The sequence below is a fragment of the Staurois parvus genome, unplaced genomic scaffold, assembly GCF_062004578.1.
Source record: "Staurois parvus isolate SC_StPar_1 unplaced genomic scaffold, SC_StPar_1.0 ptg000031l, whole genome shotgun sequence".
Lineage (NCBI taxonomy): Eukaryota > Metazoa > Chordata > Amphibia > Anura > Ranidae > Staurois > Staurois parvus.
In genome coordinates, this window is record NW_028317827.1 from 4,908,693 (window position 1) to 4,928,707 (window position 20,015).

At 40.9% G+C, this 20,015-nt stretch overlaps 1 protein-coding gene across 1 annotated transcript in view; it reads right to left on the reverse strand.

The window, feature by feature from the left end:
* Positions 1-1,900: 1,900 nt before the first annotated feature.
* CYTIP (cytohesin 1 interacting protein) overlaps positions 1,901-20,015 on the reverse strand; it is a 38,416-nt gene continuing 20,301 nt past the window's right edge. Inside the window, exons 4-8 of the mRNA XM_089659725.1 lie at positions 18,355-18,451; positions 15,536-15,629; positions 14,682-14,748; positions 7,405-7,471; positions 1,901-4,061 (exon numbers count right to left, since the gene is read on the reverse strand). Coding sequence (XP_089515851.1) covers positions 3,589-4,061; positions 7,405-7,471; positions 14,682-14,748; positions 15,536-15,629; positions 18,355-18,451 — 798 coding nt within the window. The 3' untranslated portion in view covers positions 1,901-3,588. The remainder of the gene's footprint in view (positions 4,062-7,404; positions 7,472-14,681; positions 14,749-15,535; positions 15,630-18,354; positions 18,452-20,015) is intronic.

The window sequence follows — 20,015 nt, forward strand, 5'->3', positions numbered from 1 at the left end:
TGCTATTGTGTTCTGCCAATGGGGAGCCTTCCCCACCAGCAAAACACAGTAATCACTGCTGGTGGCTATAGTCGTCGGCAGTGATTGCTTGAAATAAATCTGACTAGCTGGTTGCACTGAAGTCAATGAATCGACTTCAGTACAACCAGCCTGCCCATGGATAGATCGAATTTTGGTAGGTGAACCTGCTGAGATTCGATCCATCTATGGCTGGCTTAACCTTCCTCCTTCCTTTCCTTTCTTATTATTTTCCTTTTACCGTCTTCACTCACTGCTTTTCTAACTCCGTTTCTTCACAGTGAATTAGAAGGGCTATAATGATAACACTACCTTGCCGACACACTACAGTGGCATTTGAAGCCTTCATTCTCCTTGTGAATTGCATGCTTCTTTGAATAATCATGTTTTCTCATACTGCACAAAGTATCGAAAGATGTCTGTAACAGTGAATTTTCATCAATGTACTGAGACATGTAGCACTTAACAATTCTCTGTACATTCTGTTATGTAACATTATTTTGGGGCTTTGCCCTCATTGGGGTCAATTCACCAAAGGTTACCGAATATGATATGAAGGTCAAGTGACTAGTTTTTCAGAAATATTGCTTAGATAAAAAAAGAGTCAATTCATCAAATTAAAATATTCAAAGTGAGATAAATACCATATCGTTGTTAAAATAGTGAGATAAATACCACAAAAAATTAGATAAATCATTAAAGTCAGTTCTCTAAAAAAACACACACCTTCGTTATTTATCACATGCTGTTTGCTGGTGGTATTTTAGAAATGTACAAAACAACAATTAGGCTCCAAAAACTCCAGCATTTTTTAAAGCTCCTAGAAGCTATTATCAGTATATTTTTTTCCTGCTCCTAGAAGCTAAGTAGTGTTATCCTATGTGTCCATGCACACTATTTTAGGCTATTAGCATTTTTTTAACTTTAGCATCTAGGAGCAGAAAAAAAAATTTTTGTAGATTTTTTTGGAGCATTATTTCAGCAGAAAAAAACACTAAAAGCTCCTAAACACTGCTAAACACTATTAAAAAGCTCCAAACAGCTTTTTCTAGCTTTTTTTTCCCCTCTACATGTACTGTAAAAATGCTAATAAAACGTTAACACTCCAAAACGCTCCTAAAAGCTTCTGAATGCTACTAAAATGCTACTAAAAATGCTATTACGAGCCTTTTTCCCAGCGTTTTTTAAGCTAAAAAAAACACTAGTGGGCATGGAGCCTTAGAGGAACTCTGCACTGGTCATGAACTGAAAAGTGTACAATGTGTAAGTGTGAAAATGTTCCTCTCTGAGCTCAGGAAAACATTTAATTGTAAGGAGGGAGATTGTTTTGTCAATGAAAACACACTACAATGTTTTCATAGTGTCCCTATATTACTGTGTTCCTTCTGGTGCAGTGTTAGCCTGCAAAGAAATTGTGAAAAAACACCAAAATTAATGCAAAATTTAGACACAAACTATGGCAAAATGTAAAAAATGTAATGCATTCTGTAAATAACATTTTTTGTTAGTGAATTGACTACTTTTGAGATAAATACCGCATGAGGTAATTTAACTCAAAAACTCATGCAGTATTTATCTCTAAGTGAATTGGCCCCTTTGCGTTTTGTTAATAAATATAATTGAAAAAGAAAATATTTGTAATCAATAAGCTAGTTATCTATTGTGATATGTAGAACCTAAGACTCATGGTGAGGAGCCAGAGACATAGTATGAACAGTGTATGTGGGGGTCACTGTTATCAGTCCATGCGGGTCTTTTCAGCCTCAGTCTTCATTAACTGACTTACTGGCCTACTAACACCATACACAACTATGTAACACATGCACTCTGGAAGTACATTCTCTAGTATTGTGTATAGACAGAAGACCATGGGTAAAAAAAGTTTGTAGAATGAGTATATTTTTTACATTAATCACTCCATATTTACAAAAGATATATACAAAAAGCACATAAAAATATATGTTTTAAAGTGCACCTGTCAGCTATACAGAATGAAGACAGACATTTTGTGATTTAGGCATTATTGGCATTAATGGATAGATCAAACAGAAATGTACAAAATTAAGTAGCCAATACTAATTAACAAATATCCTACAATCTACAATTTTATTACCTTTTAAAACTACTAATGAAAGGCGAATATTGAGTGCTTTGTATTTATAACTAGCTGAGTATGTGGGGCCTTTTCTGCATTAAAGCAGACCAAAGTTTAAATAACACTGCCTTCACACTACCTTACACAACAACATTACCTTAGGGCTCGTGGATACTTAAAGTGGACCTAAAATGACCTGAAAAATTGAAGATTTGCTTTGTTGATGGGAAAAATGATATATGTTAAAGAACATGTTACCCCAACATTTCATATGCCTGATATATGCCTGTTGTACCGTGTATTGGAGTTAAAAGTATCCTGCTCTCTTTGTATTGCTTCGTGTAAAATACTTTTTGTTATTGCCAGTCCCCCTAAATTCCCTATTTGAAACTGACCACCCTAGGCATGAGAACACATCCATCTCAGTGTGGTCATATTTGTGATTGTGCTGGGAGAACAGCCTGCTTGTCCTCCAATGATCAGATTGGGTGTCCTTAGCACCTTGACCACTATAGCCTCCTGGAGTATTCGTGAGGACACTACCTTCAGAGATGAAAGGTCACATGCATGGAGTAAAGGACAATGATGAGCTTTTCATGCATTTCTGCAAACAGGGATTCGACTTGCTGGGTTCCACCTGATCACCTGATGGGAGTGTTCTGAGACTGGACAAGAAGGACCTGTGTGAAAGATTCAGTGACAATGATTGTGTGAGCCTGGAGAAGACTCACTCCCATCTCAACTCATCTTACCCCCTTGTCAGGAACCTCTTTTCAACCGTCAGAGAGATTGTGCTCTTTTTCATGAGGCCTGCATGGGATCACTGCTGAATAGTCTTTCCACTTATATCCCTATTACCCTGGATCCTGAATCCTGCTTGACTCTGTTATTGACTTACTGACCTAAGCCCAGACTTGACCAAAATTCTTCGAATCGATTTTGTACATCGTTGCCTGCACATTGCCAACTTCTGCTTGTCTCTGACCTTGATCCAGCTCATAATTTAGTGCCTTCCTGCCCAACTGTCAATAAACTCAGCTTCTGACCTGGCTCTGCTCTCTACTAGGCTGGGTGAACCTGGGAAGCCTTCACCATTGTGCTTCTGCTTACCTGACACCAATGCTTCTAAGTTCGCTGTTCCAGCTTCCTGGCAATTGCCCCCTTCCATTGTGCTAGCAGTCCCTGTCTCAAACTCCAAGGATGCTCAGAAAGGAATTGTGCAAGAGGGCACCCTCATTATCTTAGGCTCCTCATACAGGAAAGTTACACCCCTCCTTCCTCTAGTGTGTAATTAGAATTTATGTCTGTCCCTGTTTGTGATTAGAAATTATGTATATCCCATTTGTACATCAACCCAACCCTTTTTTTAAGATACAGTTGTCCTTCCTTAAAACTAAGGCACCTCTAGAGTACATTCTTCAGCTAAGTACCTGGTTTAATGTATTAATGCTAGTTTTCTGTCTATTGTACAAGAGTCACAGGGGAGATTCTTCCTCTACCACCGATCTCTGGAGACCTGGGATGAACTTCAGGAAATGTTTTCTGATACTCCCTCGTCTGGCTTTTCGAGGTAATGTTCCAAAAAAATTGGAGAGGCTTATAGAGTCCCAGTTTGGTGACATTGGTTCACTTTCACTGCTAGTTATGCTAATGCTTCTATGGCGTGCTAGGGTAGACTTCCTTAATGAGAGTCCATTGAACTTTAAGATAAAATAGTCTTCTTCAATGCTAGACTGTCGACTGAAGGCTTCAGTTCCTGAATCCTCCTCGCATTCTGACATGGACCCCAAACCGTCCTCACTAAGCGTTAAGGAACCAGCATAGCTCTTGGTGCTGCTTGAACTGGACATCCGGTGTTTATTCAAGAAGGAACCTGGTGTGGGGTTCTCAGACATTTTGGCATGAAGGCAGTTTAACTCTTCTCGTATTTTGCGCTCATTCACAGACCCTGAAAATAAAGGATTACAGTCAGTACTTTTCTTGACCATTTCCTTACTTTTCTTTTAAAGTGTTTGTAACCCCCTGAAATGAAAAATTAACACAGTATATCCTCATATAGTTTGTACTTGCCAGTGTGTAGGAGCACACTGTTGGCTCCTACCCTTAGAACATCATAAAGGCAACCAGGAGTGGCCCAAGTAGAACTCTGTGGTATATTCAACCCACTGCACCAATGGCTAGAGACCTCACAGCCACAGGACAGTGCCTAATATCCCTGGGATGTGCCCTATGGTCAGAAGTATAAGGTAATATCCAGAGTGCTTTTTCACTTGATGCTTTTTCAACACTTTTACTTAATAATCAAGGCATAACAGAATTTCATCCAATCAGCCATGCTCCCACAACAGTGTCACATTTTTGTAATAATTAGAGCCAATTAATGGAATTCCACTGAGAATGAGAGAGCAAAGGCTGAGTCCTGTGCCCAATGCCAAGAGAGCAACGTCTAACTATTCCCCAATAAAAGGAATGTGGCTTATCCTTCCTCCCAACAGCATGAGAGACAATCCTGATGCTTCCCTCCTGATTGGGAAGCCTGGTGGTGAGAAAGTCTGCCGACTACATGATTCCATTTCAGCAGATCCATCCAAGGTAAATATGGTTGATGTTACTACTTTACTCTGTGATGGCTCCTGCCAGAATCCTCCATCTCTATTTACCCAACCACAGGCAACTCTCAGATTTCCACCCTGCTAACAAACCAAAGGGGTTATCTTGTGGCCAACTGGTGTATTACATTGTTGCCTTACCCTGTAGGAGTACTACATTATATGTGACCAGTGGTGGAGCTTTAAGGAACGAACTCCAGGTTTACTTTTACTTTGGATAGTTCATTTGGGCCAAGCTGGTCCAAATAAACTATTTCCTTTTCTAATAGATGTGACCACTGGGAGCACTGTATAAACTCTATGTAGTATGAGCTATGCACAGTATACAGCATTATGTTTTGGCAGCTATACTGGAACTTCCTGTCTTGTTTTTGTAACAAAATTAAGTCGGGCTGAGCCATTCACAAAAAGCCTTGTATTTAAATCAATGAATACCAGGCTTCCTCTGATTAAATGAGGTGGAAAGGCAAGCAGATGATGTAAGGATCTCTACCTCAGCCAATCAGAGAAAGCTTTGTATTTATCGATAAAAATACAAGGGTTCCTGTGAATGGCTGAGCAAAGCTCAACCCAACTCAATTTTGTTTCGGCAGCAGGCAGGAAGTCCCCATAACGCTGCTGGAACACAGCACTGCATACTGTATGTAGCTGATGTTACATACACTTTATACAGAGCTGACAGTGGCCACAACTATTAGTAAAGAAAATAGTTTGTTCCGGCCAGCTTGGCTCACTTGGTTCATTCACTAATTCTTACAGTACATGTTTTCTACATCTGTAGTGATTTGATAGGCTGTTACTTATCAAGCGCATGTCTCATAATAGTTTTAATGATAGAATTGTGGCTTGCTGTTACAAGTTGCTATTGAGTTAACTAGGCTTGTGGTTTGAGTTGTAAAATGTTCCATTGTTCTTCCCAGTTCATGTCATTTTATTGGAATTGTTAATTTTTATTATTTGTAAAAGGGAAATGGTAGTATATTCTCAGTAAGTACATACAGTAATAAATAAACCCCAGTGTTTGAACACCCTATCAGATTTTGATTGTTTTCTGTTTCCTCATTAAGTCCCATCAGGACTGAAAGTGCAGAAAAGTGCGGGAAAGTCCAAGATTTTGTGTTGTCACCAGGGCCGATGCTTCCACTAGGCAAACTAGGTGGCCACCTAGGGCACACTGCCATCTAGGGTACTCTCTCCATGTGGGATGCCGCCACATCATAAATGATCCTTCAGCTGAGAGGGGAGGAAGAAAGGACAGAGGAAGATGCCGGGTGTCTGGGGCCAATGTAGCAGCTGAACTTCAGCTCCTTCCAGTGTTCCTCTCAGACTCAGTCCCTTACTGCAAGCCGGTTGCAATGTCCTCTGTGTGTGTGTTGGTTGGGCTGTATGCTGCCACAATGTTTTATCTCCCCCCATTGCCTGGGGAATTCCAGCATGGGATCTGTCAGAGTGTGGATCCATCATCTTCCACTCACTGGAACTATCCACGTGCCACTGCCAGCCACAGATACAGTCTGTCTGTGACACTAACTTGGTCTTTAATATTGGTTATTTTTGCAAATTAAAAGAACTTTTGCAGTTTCATGTTTTGTTGATTTAATATTTTTTGATTTTAAACTTTTTTTTTTTTTTTGCTGCAAGCAGCTGGTCGTGCCTAGGGTGCAAAATAGTCTAGCAGCGGCCCTGGTTGTCACCAGCACAGGAATAGAAGTGAGATCCTCCCATGAAAGAAAAATGTATTAAATTGCAGCTTAGCAATCCTTAGATGTGGTAGCTGCATTTTTTTCATTTTTTCTTTCTTTAGGCTTTTTCCACTTTATTTTCACCTGGTGATCCAGCCAGTAAGTGTCTAATTTTTCAACTTCCTTTAACAGACCAGGCTGTCCAGACAAAGTGTCAGTTAGAGGGTTGAGATAAAGTATTTACATTGACAGGGGTGCTTACAATGGTCAGCTTTTATTAATTTATGTAAAACCTTTATCCCAAGAGAACCCAAACTGTTTCTGTAACTGCTGATAAGGTGTTACCTGGAGTTCATCATTAATTTGTTAGCCAAGTACATCTAAGTATGCTAGAACATCTAACACTACCAGGGGCGGACTGACAACTCATGGGGCCTCCGGGGAATAGGGGATCATGGGGCCCCTGTGTCCTCGCCCAAACTCAAAAAAGCCTATACAAAAGGTACCAGGGGCATCTCATGGGGCCCCCTACTGACCCCGACCCTTGGGCAGTGCCGAGTTTCCAAATGGTCAGTCCGCCCCTGAACACTACCCTCTCCCCAGACTGACAATGTTGCTTTCCAAATGTGTCTCCGTTGCTCCTCCATCTGTAGTAGAGACACCCCAAGGCAGGAAGTGTGTTACTGGCCGGATCACCGGGTGAAAAGAAAGAAAAAAATCCTTAAAAAAGAAATTAAATGCAGTCACCACATCTAAGGATTGGTAAGCTGCAACATGTAACATTTTAATTTTTGGATTTAATATCACTTTATTTGTTGGGTCCACAGGACAGGAAGCAGAAAAAATTCTTTAACAAGAAAACTTACAGGGTTTTTACCACTTCCCTACTATATCCAATATAGAAAGGTTTTAGTGGAAAATATGCTTCTGGAAAATCTACATTTTCATAGTTAGACATGAAGATCATAAGAAGATACTAATTAATAACTGAATTTATTACCATAAAGCAGTTGATGCTCTTTTCTTAAGATGACCTGTAGCTCTTTCCATTTCGCCCGGAAATCTTGCTGTTAATATAAAGGAGAGTTCTGTTTAATTTTAGCACCAAATTTGACCCATACAGTACACATATTAAATGAGAGCTGAAAAATCCAAGTCAATATAGATAATATGAGGGTATGTGCTTGGTGTTACTGATTTGACCTGCATCCCTATCCACATTTAGGGTACATTCACACCCTCGCATCTTAGCACATTGTGTTACATCAACGCACCGCAGTGCAAATGTCTGTTTGCGGTAGCAGAGAGCAACCTGTTCAAGTAAAGTAATGCAATCAGAAGGAAATTTCTATTCTTTTTATGGATAGAGTAAGGGAGGGTTATAACCCCTGTCAAGTTTTTTTTTCTGTGTCCCATTGGGGAGATTTCCTTTCATTTCCTGTCCTGTAGCCACAACAGGTAGTGAGAAGAAATCCCTCCAAAGTGAGGGAATCCCTGGTTTTCCTTGGTTACTGTCTCCGTTGGATGATTTCCCCCTCTATTCTTGTTCTGGTAACAACCCAAATTTGTGATTTTCTTTCATATTCGATAAATATGCCAATAGAGTGACAACAATAAAAACTTGACAGGGGTTCTAATTACCCTCCACTTTACCCAACACTAAAGAAAAGGTTTTGCCATTAGTTATACTTTAAAGTATAGCAATTTCCCAGCATGCATGGCTGACCTAAAGGGAAACTAAACTGACTGCAGTGTCTGCAGTCAACTGTGAAGCATGGTGGAGGTTCCTTACAAGTCTGGAGCTGCATTTCTGCAAATGGAATTGGAGATTTGGACAGGATCAATGGTGACCTCAATGCTGAGAGATACAGGCAGATAATTATCCTTCATGCCGTACCATCAGGGAGGCATGTGATTGGCCCCAAATGTATTCTGCAGCAGGACAACGACCCCAAACATACAGCCAATGTCATTAAGAACTATCTTCAGAGTAAAGAAGAACAAGGAATTCTGGAAGAGATGATTTGGCCTCAGAGAGCCCTGAACTCAATACCATGGAGTCTGTCTAGGATTACGTAAAGAGACAGAAGGATATGAGGCAGCCTGCATCCACAGAAGATCTATGGTTAGTTCTCCAAGATGTTTGGAACAGCCTACCTGCCAAGTTCTTTCAAAAACTGTATGTAAGTGTACCGAGTAGAATTGATGGTGTTTTGAAGGCAAAGGTTAAATACACCAAATATTGATTTGATTTGGATTTCTCTTCTGTTCATTTACTTTCCATTTTATTAATTGATAACAATAAACTAATAACACTTCTATTTCTGAAAGCATTCTTATGTAGTGCTACCCCCTAGAGGGCCACTGAGTTTTGGGTCCTCCTATTTCCTGCACAGCCAGGCAACATGCATTTTTTTTACAACTTTCTTTCAGTCAGTAACCAGTCCTTGGCTTGTTTTTGTTGTTTCATTTCGGGGAAGAAATTTGGATAATGTCTAGGGCTTTATGGGATGCCCAACTTGACTAGTAGAAAAAACGTTGATGATAACTTCCTATTTTTTGTACCAAAAAAAAAGGATGGATCCTGAACTCTACTGCCTCCGGAGTGGAATCCATCTTTTAACGGATCAGTTACAATGACTTTTTAAGGAGCACTTGGTCCCCTTTAAATGAATCTCTTAAGACCACAGCTGGAAACTACCCACCCACCTGGCTGCCTTGAAAAGTATCCAAGAGCATGGGATTTCAGAACAGTCCTTAGCACTGTCCCAGGGAGAACTTTCTGTGTATGGCACCTGGCAGTCCTCTCGCTTGTAGGCCCTGGGGGTATAGAGGTACTCTCACTATCCCTATTGCCCTGCAGCTGTTGATAAAACTGCTTTCAGGCTTTTCACTGGGCTAGTTTTTTTCCAGGATGGGCAGGCTGTCCTTTTCTAGTAGACTGCAGGGTAGTTGTCTCCTTCTTTCAGCTTCCTTTCCTTCCTTCCTCCAGCCTGGAGGCTGAGCCCCCCTTCCCCGGGGGCCCTTCCCAGGCCACACAACAGTAACTCAGCAATCCATCTTCCACCCAACTCCCCTGCTGACTAGGCTCTCTCATATTTAATCCCTTGGCGCCGGCGCCTCCCGGCTCTTTAAGGGTTTCAGAAGCCGGGAGGCGGGTGGGGTTTTAGGGTCATGTGACCACTGTGATTTGCTGTTACGGCGGTCACATGATCGGGAAAGATCCCAATCACAAGAGGAGATCAGGACTTTTCTATGAGTATTGGACATGTGTGCTGGGAGCGCGCAGGGAGCACGCTCTAAGCACATATGTTTTTTTTAATTGCACGCAAATAAGCAGCTGCACAGTTGTGTGCGCTCTGCGTGAAGAGATTAAGGGCTGATCTAGCCACCCTGCCAGGGCTCCTGCCTGGGGATTGGCCAGAATCCCCAAGGTATGCAGATCCTGCCTCCTTACCTCCGCCGACTAGTTTCTAATCTAGACGTTTCCATGAACCTCCAGAACCAGGGGGAGGTGAAAGAGATCTGGTCTGCAGAGCCCTCCAGCCTGATCTCACACTATAAACCCACAGTAAATTCAGGCTCAAGCAACTACTATGAGTCAGCAATAAATTTACCTCACTGTACCTAACATTAGAGGGCGCTACACTTAATTTGCAGCATTTTTCACACCTGCCTGAGACTTTTGCACAGTACTATATATAATATATATATATATATATACACTGTATATATATATATATATATATATATATATATATATATATATATATATATATATATATATTCCTTTTTGTAACATATAAAAGTAATTTTATTTTTTCTACCTGGAATTCACCGTTTGTCTTATTAATGCTAGATTTTTCAGGCCCTGATACGGAGTGATTTTAAAACACGTGATTTACAGGGTGTGAAACACCAACTCAATGTTATGTAACTGTCTGCAGATTGAGAACAGGAAACCAAACACTGGCACACTCTTATACTTTGATTCCGAAAAGTTTTAGAAAATACAAAGCTTGTAGCAGAGAAAATCTATGTACCGTACATATTACCCGTGCAATGAGTCTTGTAGAAAGACAGTGCAAACCTTTGCTTGCGCTTAATTATTGAATTAAAAATGAAACATTGACTGTCGTGCAGCGGAGCGATTGCATGTCTTCACATCTAGCAAATGTGTAAAATCTAAATAACCACAATGCTCGGAAATACACAGACTTGATATTTCCTTTGGTGAGGTTCTGTCACGCAGCACTGAAATGTAGACGTAGCACATGCAAATTGGAGAATTTGTCTTTTTTTATTGTCAGTAACCCCCTTTCCCCGTCGTGTTGAGTACCTGAAATTTCTTTAAGTTGAGAAGACAGTCAACCTCATTTATCAAGGTATACAAAACACTGCAGGGCTTATTTATCAAAATGTCCCACTGAAAATGGTTCTCGTCTCTCCCAAAAGTCAGACAGATTCTCATTTGCATTCTCCAATTACAAAAAGGGAGAAAAAGGTGAAATCTGATTGGCTGCTAAGGGAAAAATAGAACCATTATTCAAATAAAAAAGGTTGATATTTGTACAACCAACAACTACCAATTAGGTGCTTCCATTCTGTTAAGTTCATTCGGACTGGTGGCTGTGGACAGCTTGGACAGTTTTTATTTGGCATATCTGATAAACAAGGCTCAGTCGGCCTCAGCGGAGGTACTGCATGTGCAGCATTTAATACTGCACTAACAACTACAAAAAGAAGTCTAACAAGGGGCCAGGAGGTTAAGATGAAAAAGTGTCATACTTTCTACTTCTGATCAAATGGACCCCCCTCTGTAGAAGGACCAGTGGTTGTAAACCTCAGACATGAAATATGAACAAAGCATATCCCTCTATAGTGTGTACTTGTCTCAATCCAGAGCACAAAGGGGCTTATTTACTAAAACTGGAGGGTGCAGTTCTGCATATAAACCAATTAGCTTCCAGGTTTTATTGCCAAAATCTAATTGAACAAGCTGATGTTAGAAGCTGATTGGCTTCTATGCAGATCTGCACCAGATTTTGCACTCTCCAGGTTTAGTAAATCTCCCACTAAATGTTATTTTTGTCTGCTGCCTTGTTCCTCTGCCTATCGGCATGAGTCACTTCTGACATATTTTCTTGACACCAAGATATAAAAAGGTGACAAGGAGAGAACTCCAACACACAGCCTGCGATTGACAGCCTCAGCTCCGTTCCTGTGTGCTCCAATCTCTTCTGTTATCACTGGGACCTGCAGAGTGTAACTTTAGCTCCTCACCACCTGCTTTTTGAAAGCTCAGACAAGTTGTATAAATGCTGCATTTTGAATGGCTGTAGAGGAGAGAGGGTCTCAGATAAACAGGTACAACTTATGTAGAATGATTTGTTTCATCTCTGTGTTTAACTTAAGACTAGTCACTTTACTGGGTACATACAAGGGTTTAAAACCACTTTAAATATATGTTGGCCATGCTGTGGTACAGAATTGAGTGCAGTGGTAATGATAGCATTACAGGAAGAGTCAACGTTTCTGGCAATTTTCATTGAACCAACAAAAAGAAGTAACCAGTATAAAATGGGTAGTTGTGTTTTAAGGAACAGCATACTTTAGGGTTCTCCAAATTTCAGATTAAGGTTCACTTGCCCAGGCCACTCCTTTACTAGAGGACATTCTGTTGACATACAGGAGGCATGGGTCCATTTTCACTGCACAGGGCAGGGTTCTCGGTGATGACAACAGTGGACCATATCTGTGCATTGTGCGTAAGCAGGACTGCTTGTCACCTCCATTGTGAGAGGGTGACAACTATGATGGAGCAAGGACAAGAATAAAGGGCTATCACCACAAAACACAACCTTAAGAGAACCTTTATGGCAGAATTTCCAGATTTTTAGAAAGAAAGCTGCAGAATGAAACATATTGAAATTGATTTTTGCAATTACATAAACATTGTAAATTTATATGAGCTTTTTTTTTGGTGATTGGTATATTTTAAAGCAACTCTGTCAACCTGTAGGCAGGTACGGTTTGTTTTCTTCAGTGAAGATGGTGCTCACATCGAGTGACACCCCAGGCTGGAGAGGACGTCCAAGAAAAACAATGTTTGTCTATGGTTTCCTGGGTCAATGGAGCAGCGTTCCAATTGGCTCTGCTGAAGCCATGTAACCCCCGGTGGCCATCTTGGGTAAGCAGGGTTCACGTAGGTCCCTGCCCCCGCATTTTGGAGCGCTTCTGGCATGTAGCTAGTGTAGGGAAAGAGACCCCACTTGTTAGGGAAAGTAACTAATGGTAGAGAAAGGTTCCTGATGGGAAAGGAGAGATTAGGGACTCGCTATCCTGGAAAGAAGGTTCCCTCTTGGGATGGGACCAGCCAGGCCATGCTTCACCCTCTGAAACAGACGCTGTCAGCCCCTCTCTTTCTCTACATCTGACTACATTGATCTGTGGGTTATTTCCCTAGCTGTGTCCTCCTACCAGGGTGTCTATAACTTTGACATTCTGTTTAATACAAGTTCCAAGTTTTGCTGCAAACGAAGTCTGTGTATTTACTACCTGCACTATGCTGCACCTCTCCGCAAACCTGTAGCTGTAAAACAGAATGTCATTACCTACCCCTTTTCCTGCCTGCACCACCAAACACTGCTCTCATTAAGAAGAACCTGTGGTTGAGTTGTTGTGTCAATCTCCTATGTTACCCCAGTGTAGTTCCTCTTGCTAACCCCTGAATCACTATTGTAGTACCATAGGAGTCAACAAGAAGCATCACTGAACTCTGCTCTGCACAGACTTCTGCCATTGAGTCCTCCTGATCAGCTTTAATTTAAAAATAAAGTTTAGAGACAGAGCTTTAAAAAGACCGTGTCATCAGACCATTCATTTGAAAAAAAATCTTCCTTTAAGACCATATTTGAATTTAATGTACTTTATGCATTTTATGTAAAAGCCTTCCTTGTGTAGTCATCCAGAAGCCCTGATACTGCTGCTGGGTGCCGCCATCTTGGATGCGATGTCAGACTCCCTTGCAGAGCTCACTCCAGTGCCACTCAAAAATATTCCCCTTCACTCTTTCACCAGTTGCCACAAAAACCATTTATGGAAAGAAGAAACACTAGAAATAGACACCTAAAATGCTGTTTTGTCTCTTACCTGCAAATTTTTAAAGTTGGTGACAGGGTCTCTTTAAATTAGAATTAAACTGAAGGAAATACTCATCTCCTCATTCCAGAGATGTGGCAATGAAATCCTTCGATGCTGTCATCTACTCCCTGGCTATTTTCAGGTGCCGAGTTTTCCACCTTCTGCTTGCCATGTGCAAGGGTGTCCTTCATTGAGGTATAGCCAGAGTGTGCCAAGAATGCAGGCTGAGCTGCACATACGCAGCTCAGTGTGCATTCATTAGAAGACTGCGAGCAGGCAGGAAAGTGTTTGTTATTGAAGAAGGGACATTGCATGTCAGTAGGCAAAAAAAATTCTTAAGTCATCCTAGTTAGCTAGGGGGAGCTAGCTGATTATTTTTTAGTTCGAAGGCTGAGTATCAGCCTGGGCAATAGTCAGCTTGGTCAAATTTGGGCCAGGGCTGAGAGGCTCTGCTGATCAGTTTCTTGATACCGCCCTCGGCTCTAGAATCTTGGGGAAGATTCTAGAAGCAGTGGGAGGGGAGGAGGAGGAGCTGGACCAATTCCCAAGCAGGAGGCTTAGTATAAGGTCACAATAGCCCTAAAAGTGACTGAGGCTGCTCAGCAGCAGAGTTCGGGTGGAAGATGTAAGGAAGCTGAGATGCAGGAACCTGGGAAGGGGCCCAGTGGGAAGGGGCCTACCTACAGGCAGGGCACTGGAAAGGAGGATCGCTCAGCCTCACCGTCTCCAAGAGCGTGAACTACCTGTAGAGGGAGAACATGCAAACTCCAGGCAGGAGGTGCCTTGGTTGGGATTTGAACCTATGACCCTAGTACTGCCAGGCAGAAGTGATAACCATTTAGCCACTGTGCTGCCCCCAATTCTTATAACATATGTTTTAAAAAGCATGCAATGATTCCATAGCTGATAAAAACCATTATTTGATTGATGCTTCATCAGAGCATTGCAGGGCAAAGAGGGGCACATTTCCACTTTGTTTCTCAGACAACAAACCCAGCAATAAATGTGCCAGAATATCATTGCTCCTGCATTTCCTCCCTTCCCATAAAGTCTTGTTATTATAAATGTGATGGTGATCACAGATCACTCAGTTCTGATGGAGCCCAATAGCCAGCCCACCACAGTGTCATTTACCTTTAAAAGCATCAGTCTTGCTTGGAGTTCAGATCGTCTGATATTAGTACTAATTTCTGTTTCAATTCTGCAAACAAAAAAGGAACATGTAGGAATCTGGCAGTTCATATTTCTCTTCTGTTTTAACTGTTAATTAAGGCAGAATTCCTCTGTTTTGGATAAAGTTAGGCAGGCTCATCTTCTTACTGTGCCCACAATGGGGTCTATGAATCCAGAAGGAAGATCTCTCACCCCACCTTTGTCACTGCTGTAATAGCACAAGTGGTAACATGCCTGGTCTCAATTCCAAAGCAATGGTACTCATCTTTCTAGCCACCCTTTGCTGTCTGAGCAATGTTCAAAAACAGAGGGGTCTCCATTAACACCAAACCACATTGGGTATTCTGTCGCTGGAAGGGTTAGCAGGGGGTTGCTGGAGAGGTATGTATCAGTGGGGCAAGGAGTTACCTTTTACCATTACTACTTTGCCCTGAATATCATTTTAAAGTGTATGTAAACCCTACCAATAACCTTCTCTTATTTGCTCCCTTTTGACCTGTTAAACGTGCTATTGAAAGCATTTTATTATATCTGTTCAACCCCTTACCGCTGTGCCTCCCGGCCCTTTAAGAGTGTCTAAATGCCAGGAGGCAGAGGCGGACATTTGAGTCATCTGACCACTGTGATTGGCTGATGGAAAAGCTGCCGATCACAAGTATGCATCATGAGCTTTCCAGTCCCTACCTGCAACTGTGCTGAGAGTGTGTCGGGTGCTTTTAGATGGCGGATCTGGTTACAGGGCAGAAGAAAAGTTCTCTTCTAATGATTCATCAGTTAATTGCAAAATCAGGTAGGTATAATGTCATGTCACTCACCTGAGGAAGTTTCCAGAGGATCGGATAAGCTCAACAGTCTGCTGGTGGCAGAAGCCTTCCATGTTCACTCCATTGACATTGGTCAGCATGTCTCCTGACAGAGAATCACAACATTAAAATTCAGTAAGTTGCCTTAATTACATGAAGATTTGAGAATTATATTGAGAAGAACCAAATGTTACAGGCAAAAAGCTCTATGCACACCTCTACCACAATGTATAGCCCAAACAACGAATCCACTACCTACCAGGTCTCTCTGGGGCTTGTCTGTTGGCCTGTTTTTAGCAAGATACCTACCTGTTCCTTGTGTCTTGGCGTTTGGGCCTGTTTACAAAGCCAACTGTGGTGCTACTGACCAATTTTACACACCATTTAGAGGGTTGTAGCCCTAATGGTTTTTTGAAAGATGGCCGCCTGTGCCTTGTGTTGTGTCGGGCCTTTTGTTGCTGCAACCAAACCTAAGGGCTATAGCACTAATTTTTTTAAAGTTCCGTCTCTGTGGCTTATGTTTCAGCTTTTAGGCCTGGTTGTGCTGCCATCAACTTGTGGTGCCACTTCCCCAATTTTAACCCAGCCAAATCTGAGGGCTTTAACTGTAATCTTTTTTAAAAGAAAGCTTCTTGTGCCTTGTTTCCCCATTTAAGCCTGTTGTTGCTGCTGCCAATCAATGCTGCCATTGGCCAGCTTTTACCCATCCAAACCTAAAGATTGTAGCTCTATTTATTTTAGAAAAAATGCAAATATGGGGCGCCAAGGAAAGATCGTGTAAGATGTTTTTGGTGCACATTATTATTTAGACATGTGTGATTTGTTTAGTTACAAATCGAAATTTTGAATTTTCATTATTCAGAGATTTGGATTTACCTGAATCTCCGAATCACAATAGTAACGAATTCAATGAATCCGAAATAAATTATAACGAATACAACTAATAAATTAATTTAATTCATTTGCGACTTTACAGGGTTTTGTAAGTTCAATGATATGTGTCACACTCTGTATTGTTATGATTAGCCAAAGCCAAAGTTGCAAAATATCAAAGTCGCAAACAAGTTGCATCAATGTCGCATCAAAGTCGCAAACAAGTCCCCAAAATAACATAATGAAATTAATTCAAATCTTCTAAGATACCTCCTGAAAATAAGAATCGATTCGGAACAGCAATAATACAGGAGAAATCAGAATATATGAAGCAAATTCCAAAAATGAATCATTCTAACATTACCAATAAGACAAAATGAAATGATTGACTTAACAAATTAACCTGAATCAAAACAAAACACATTTTTTCGTCATGTACATCTCTATTATTTTTACACTTTTTGTATTTTTTAATTAACTTTTCAAGTCATGCAGTGGAGTGCTGTGAATAAAGGCAGCTCACAGATGGATGGTCAGCAACAAGTGACTGCTGTTCTCTAATCCTTCCAAACCCCTGCAAAAAATATGCAATGGCTAAACTACAGTACTACTCCAAAAAAAAAAGCCCGCTGAGTGAATGTTGTCCTCAAATTCACCCCAAACTAAAAGAAATAACAAACAAAGAAGGAAAAAAAAATTTCTAACCTTCATTTATAGATGGTGTCTGGTTGGCTGGTGTGCCAGCTGGCTTGGGGACTCCCTGCTATAATTTGGATCTGTTCCTGCTAATTCTGGAATTTGGGATGTCCCTAACCATCTTTAGATATTCCCACTCTTCCTGTTGTATTTCCATAATTCAAATACATTTAAATTCCAGCATGACTAGAGAATCCCAAAACGGCAAAGTCATGTGTACACAGATTTTACCCTAAGAGTCTTCAAACCCCTGGTGCCCAACATGTGGCTTACTGGCTGTTTATGTGCGGCCTGTCATGTTCGTGGCTGGAGAGTAACCTGTTGGTCACCTTTACTCTGAACATATATAAGAAAAGGAAGTTTAAAGTGTTACTAAACCCACAACAGTAAAATCAGTCTGTATATGCAGTAAAGCATTCTTCTTATACTCACTGTGGAACCTAAGGGGTTAATCATCTGCATTTTGTAAAAAGGCTGTTTGATCCTGTCTTCTCTGATCCTCCTCTTCTTCTACTGTCCCTAATCCATCGCCTGATAGAACAGAGTCTCGGGGGCAAGCTGCACGTGCTCAGTTTGGTGTGTATTGCTGGAGTTTTTTTTTTCTTGGGAGGGTGCATGTGATCAGCACAGGGCCAATCAGTACTATCCAGACAGAGGGTCAGGAATCATGTAGCCTCACAGGACACTCAAGGGAGAAGGAAAACTCCTCCTACAAGCTTTAACCAGTACTCTGCTGGACACTGATAGAAGTCACAACACTGCTCTAACTGATGAAAAAAAGGGTTTAGCAGTTTATATTTACTAAAATAATTTCATTTCCATGTTCTGTGTACTGTGGGAGACCAGATATAGTGAATGCAGGGTCCTGGGTTTAGTAAAACTTTAACTCGCCAACAAACTTAGAATACACTAGATTTGAACTAACCTATTGAAGAAATCATGTAATGAGAACAATTGTTGATCTCCCTCTGAAAATGCTACTTGCTTTGTGAGCTATAACAAGCAAAGCAGCCATTGAAGTTAGAACTGTTCAGGGTCAATTACTTAATGGAAACCACTAGATCTTAAAAATAGCAGTGGAACTGGCATTTTTAGAGGGACCGCTAAGCAATGGAAGCCTTTGTCTTTCTATGCAGGATATCAGTGAATATGGACTTCTACTGACAGCCACATAAAGGCCAAGTAGGTAAGGAACATTGACCACATGGCATCTGGGATTCTCCCAACACTGTATATAAATACAAAAATAAAGGAAAACTAACCTGCTTTCAAACCAGCCTTACTGGATGGACTGTTTTCATGGACTTTGCACACATAGGTCTTCATGTCTGAGCCATATTCATACTGCAATTTGTACGTCTAGAAAGCAAACAGCGGCATTTAGTTTATACTCTTGTACACTGGTGCCTAGAGAAACCATATTTACCTTCATTTTCTAACCCTTAAAGAAAACCAAGTCACAATGTAATTTCTACAGCAAATACAGAAATAAGACATCTGGATCAGTATTAGACATGGTTCAATGTAAAATGTGAATTACAAGTTTTTTATATAAACCTTTGGCATATCAACAGTGTAATCTCATAATCATACATCAGTTATTTATTTTATATAATTTGATATAATGGTGTAATTGTGATATAATCTGTGAGATAATATAGCCATACATTCTATGGGGAGAAGGGACTAAGGGAATCAAAAGCCCTCAACTTTAATCAATGCGTAGCACAGTAAAGCCTTCTTGGAACTGAAGTATTCACATGTCTCATTTCATCACATATCCAAAAAAATAAGAGGATTATTTCCTATTTTATGACAGTGGGTGATGCCATGCAAATAATTTCATTAGCCCCATCTGCCAAATACATATCCGGAAATACTGATGTATAGTACATATACTTTATTTTTAGGCTATTGACATAAAAAAGTTACCTGCCCCATAATCTTAGATTGTAAGCTCCCAGGATCTGGCCCTCCTAACCCTCTTGTATTGAACTGTATTGTTGCTGTATTGTCTCCCGTTATATTGTAAAGCGCTGAGCAAACTGTTGGCGCTATATAAATCCTGTATAATAATGATAATAATAATCCACCTGTACAATTTAGGGTTGATTTACTATAGGCAAATAGGCTGTTCACTTTGCAAGGGAAGCTGCACTTTGTAATGAAATTTGTTCCACAGCTTAGCAAATGAGTTAAAGTTCTGCTGACTTCCATCATGTGCAAGCCAAAATGCTGTTTTTTATATTTTCCTTGCATGTGATTGGGTATTCTTTGCAGAGTGAAACTTCACCACATTCACAATAACTCAGCTAGTATCCCTGATGAAGCACTAGTTGGGAAAAAAATGGTTTGGTTATAACATGCAGGTGTGTAAAGTGCCTGCTTTGAAAGATGACAATTAGCTCACTTTGGGAACCTTTATCCTAACTTTGTGGGTTGGGGTTGATCAAATTCATTGTCTATGGAACCTCTCTTTTCAATTATAGAGGGGTTGATTTACTAACGGCAAAAAGGCATTTTTGACCGGGTCTGTTATAGCAAGTTGCAATTTGTAACGGAATTTTCACCAGAGCTTTGCATGCAAATATGTGATGCATCTATCTGCATGTGAGATACAGGAAATACAGGGGCATACCTACAGGGGTCGCAATTGCCACAGGCGGCCTGTGCTTTGACTGTATGCCTAGATATAAGGAGCAGCGGGGGGCAACTGCATATAGAGGAACTGATCTCCCCATGTTCCTCCTGCTGAATGTCTGCAGGAGGGAGAGAAGGAAAAGCTGGCATTCAGTGGCTGCAGAAAGAACATGGAGAGATCGATTCCTCTATATGCAGCTGCCCTCAGCCACTCCTCCTATCCAGCTTTTTTTTTCTGCTCTCGTATTCTTTCCAGCCCCCTGACCTCTTTCCTGGCCGCTGT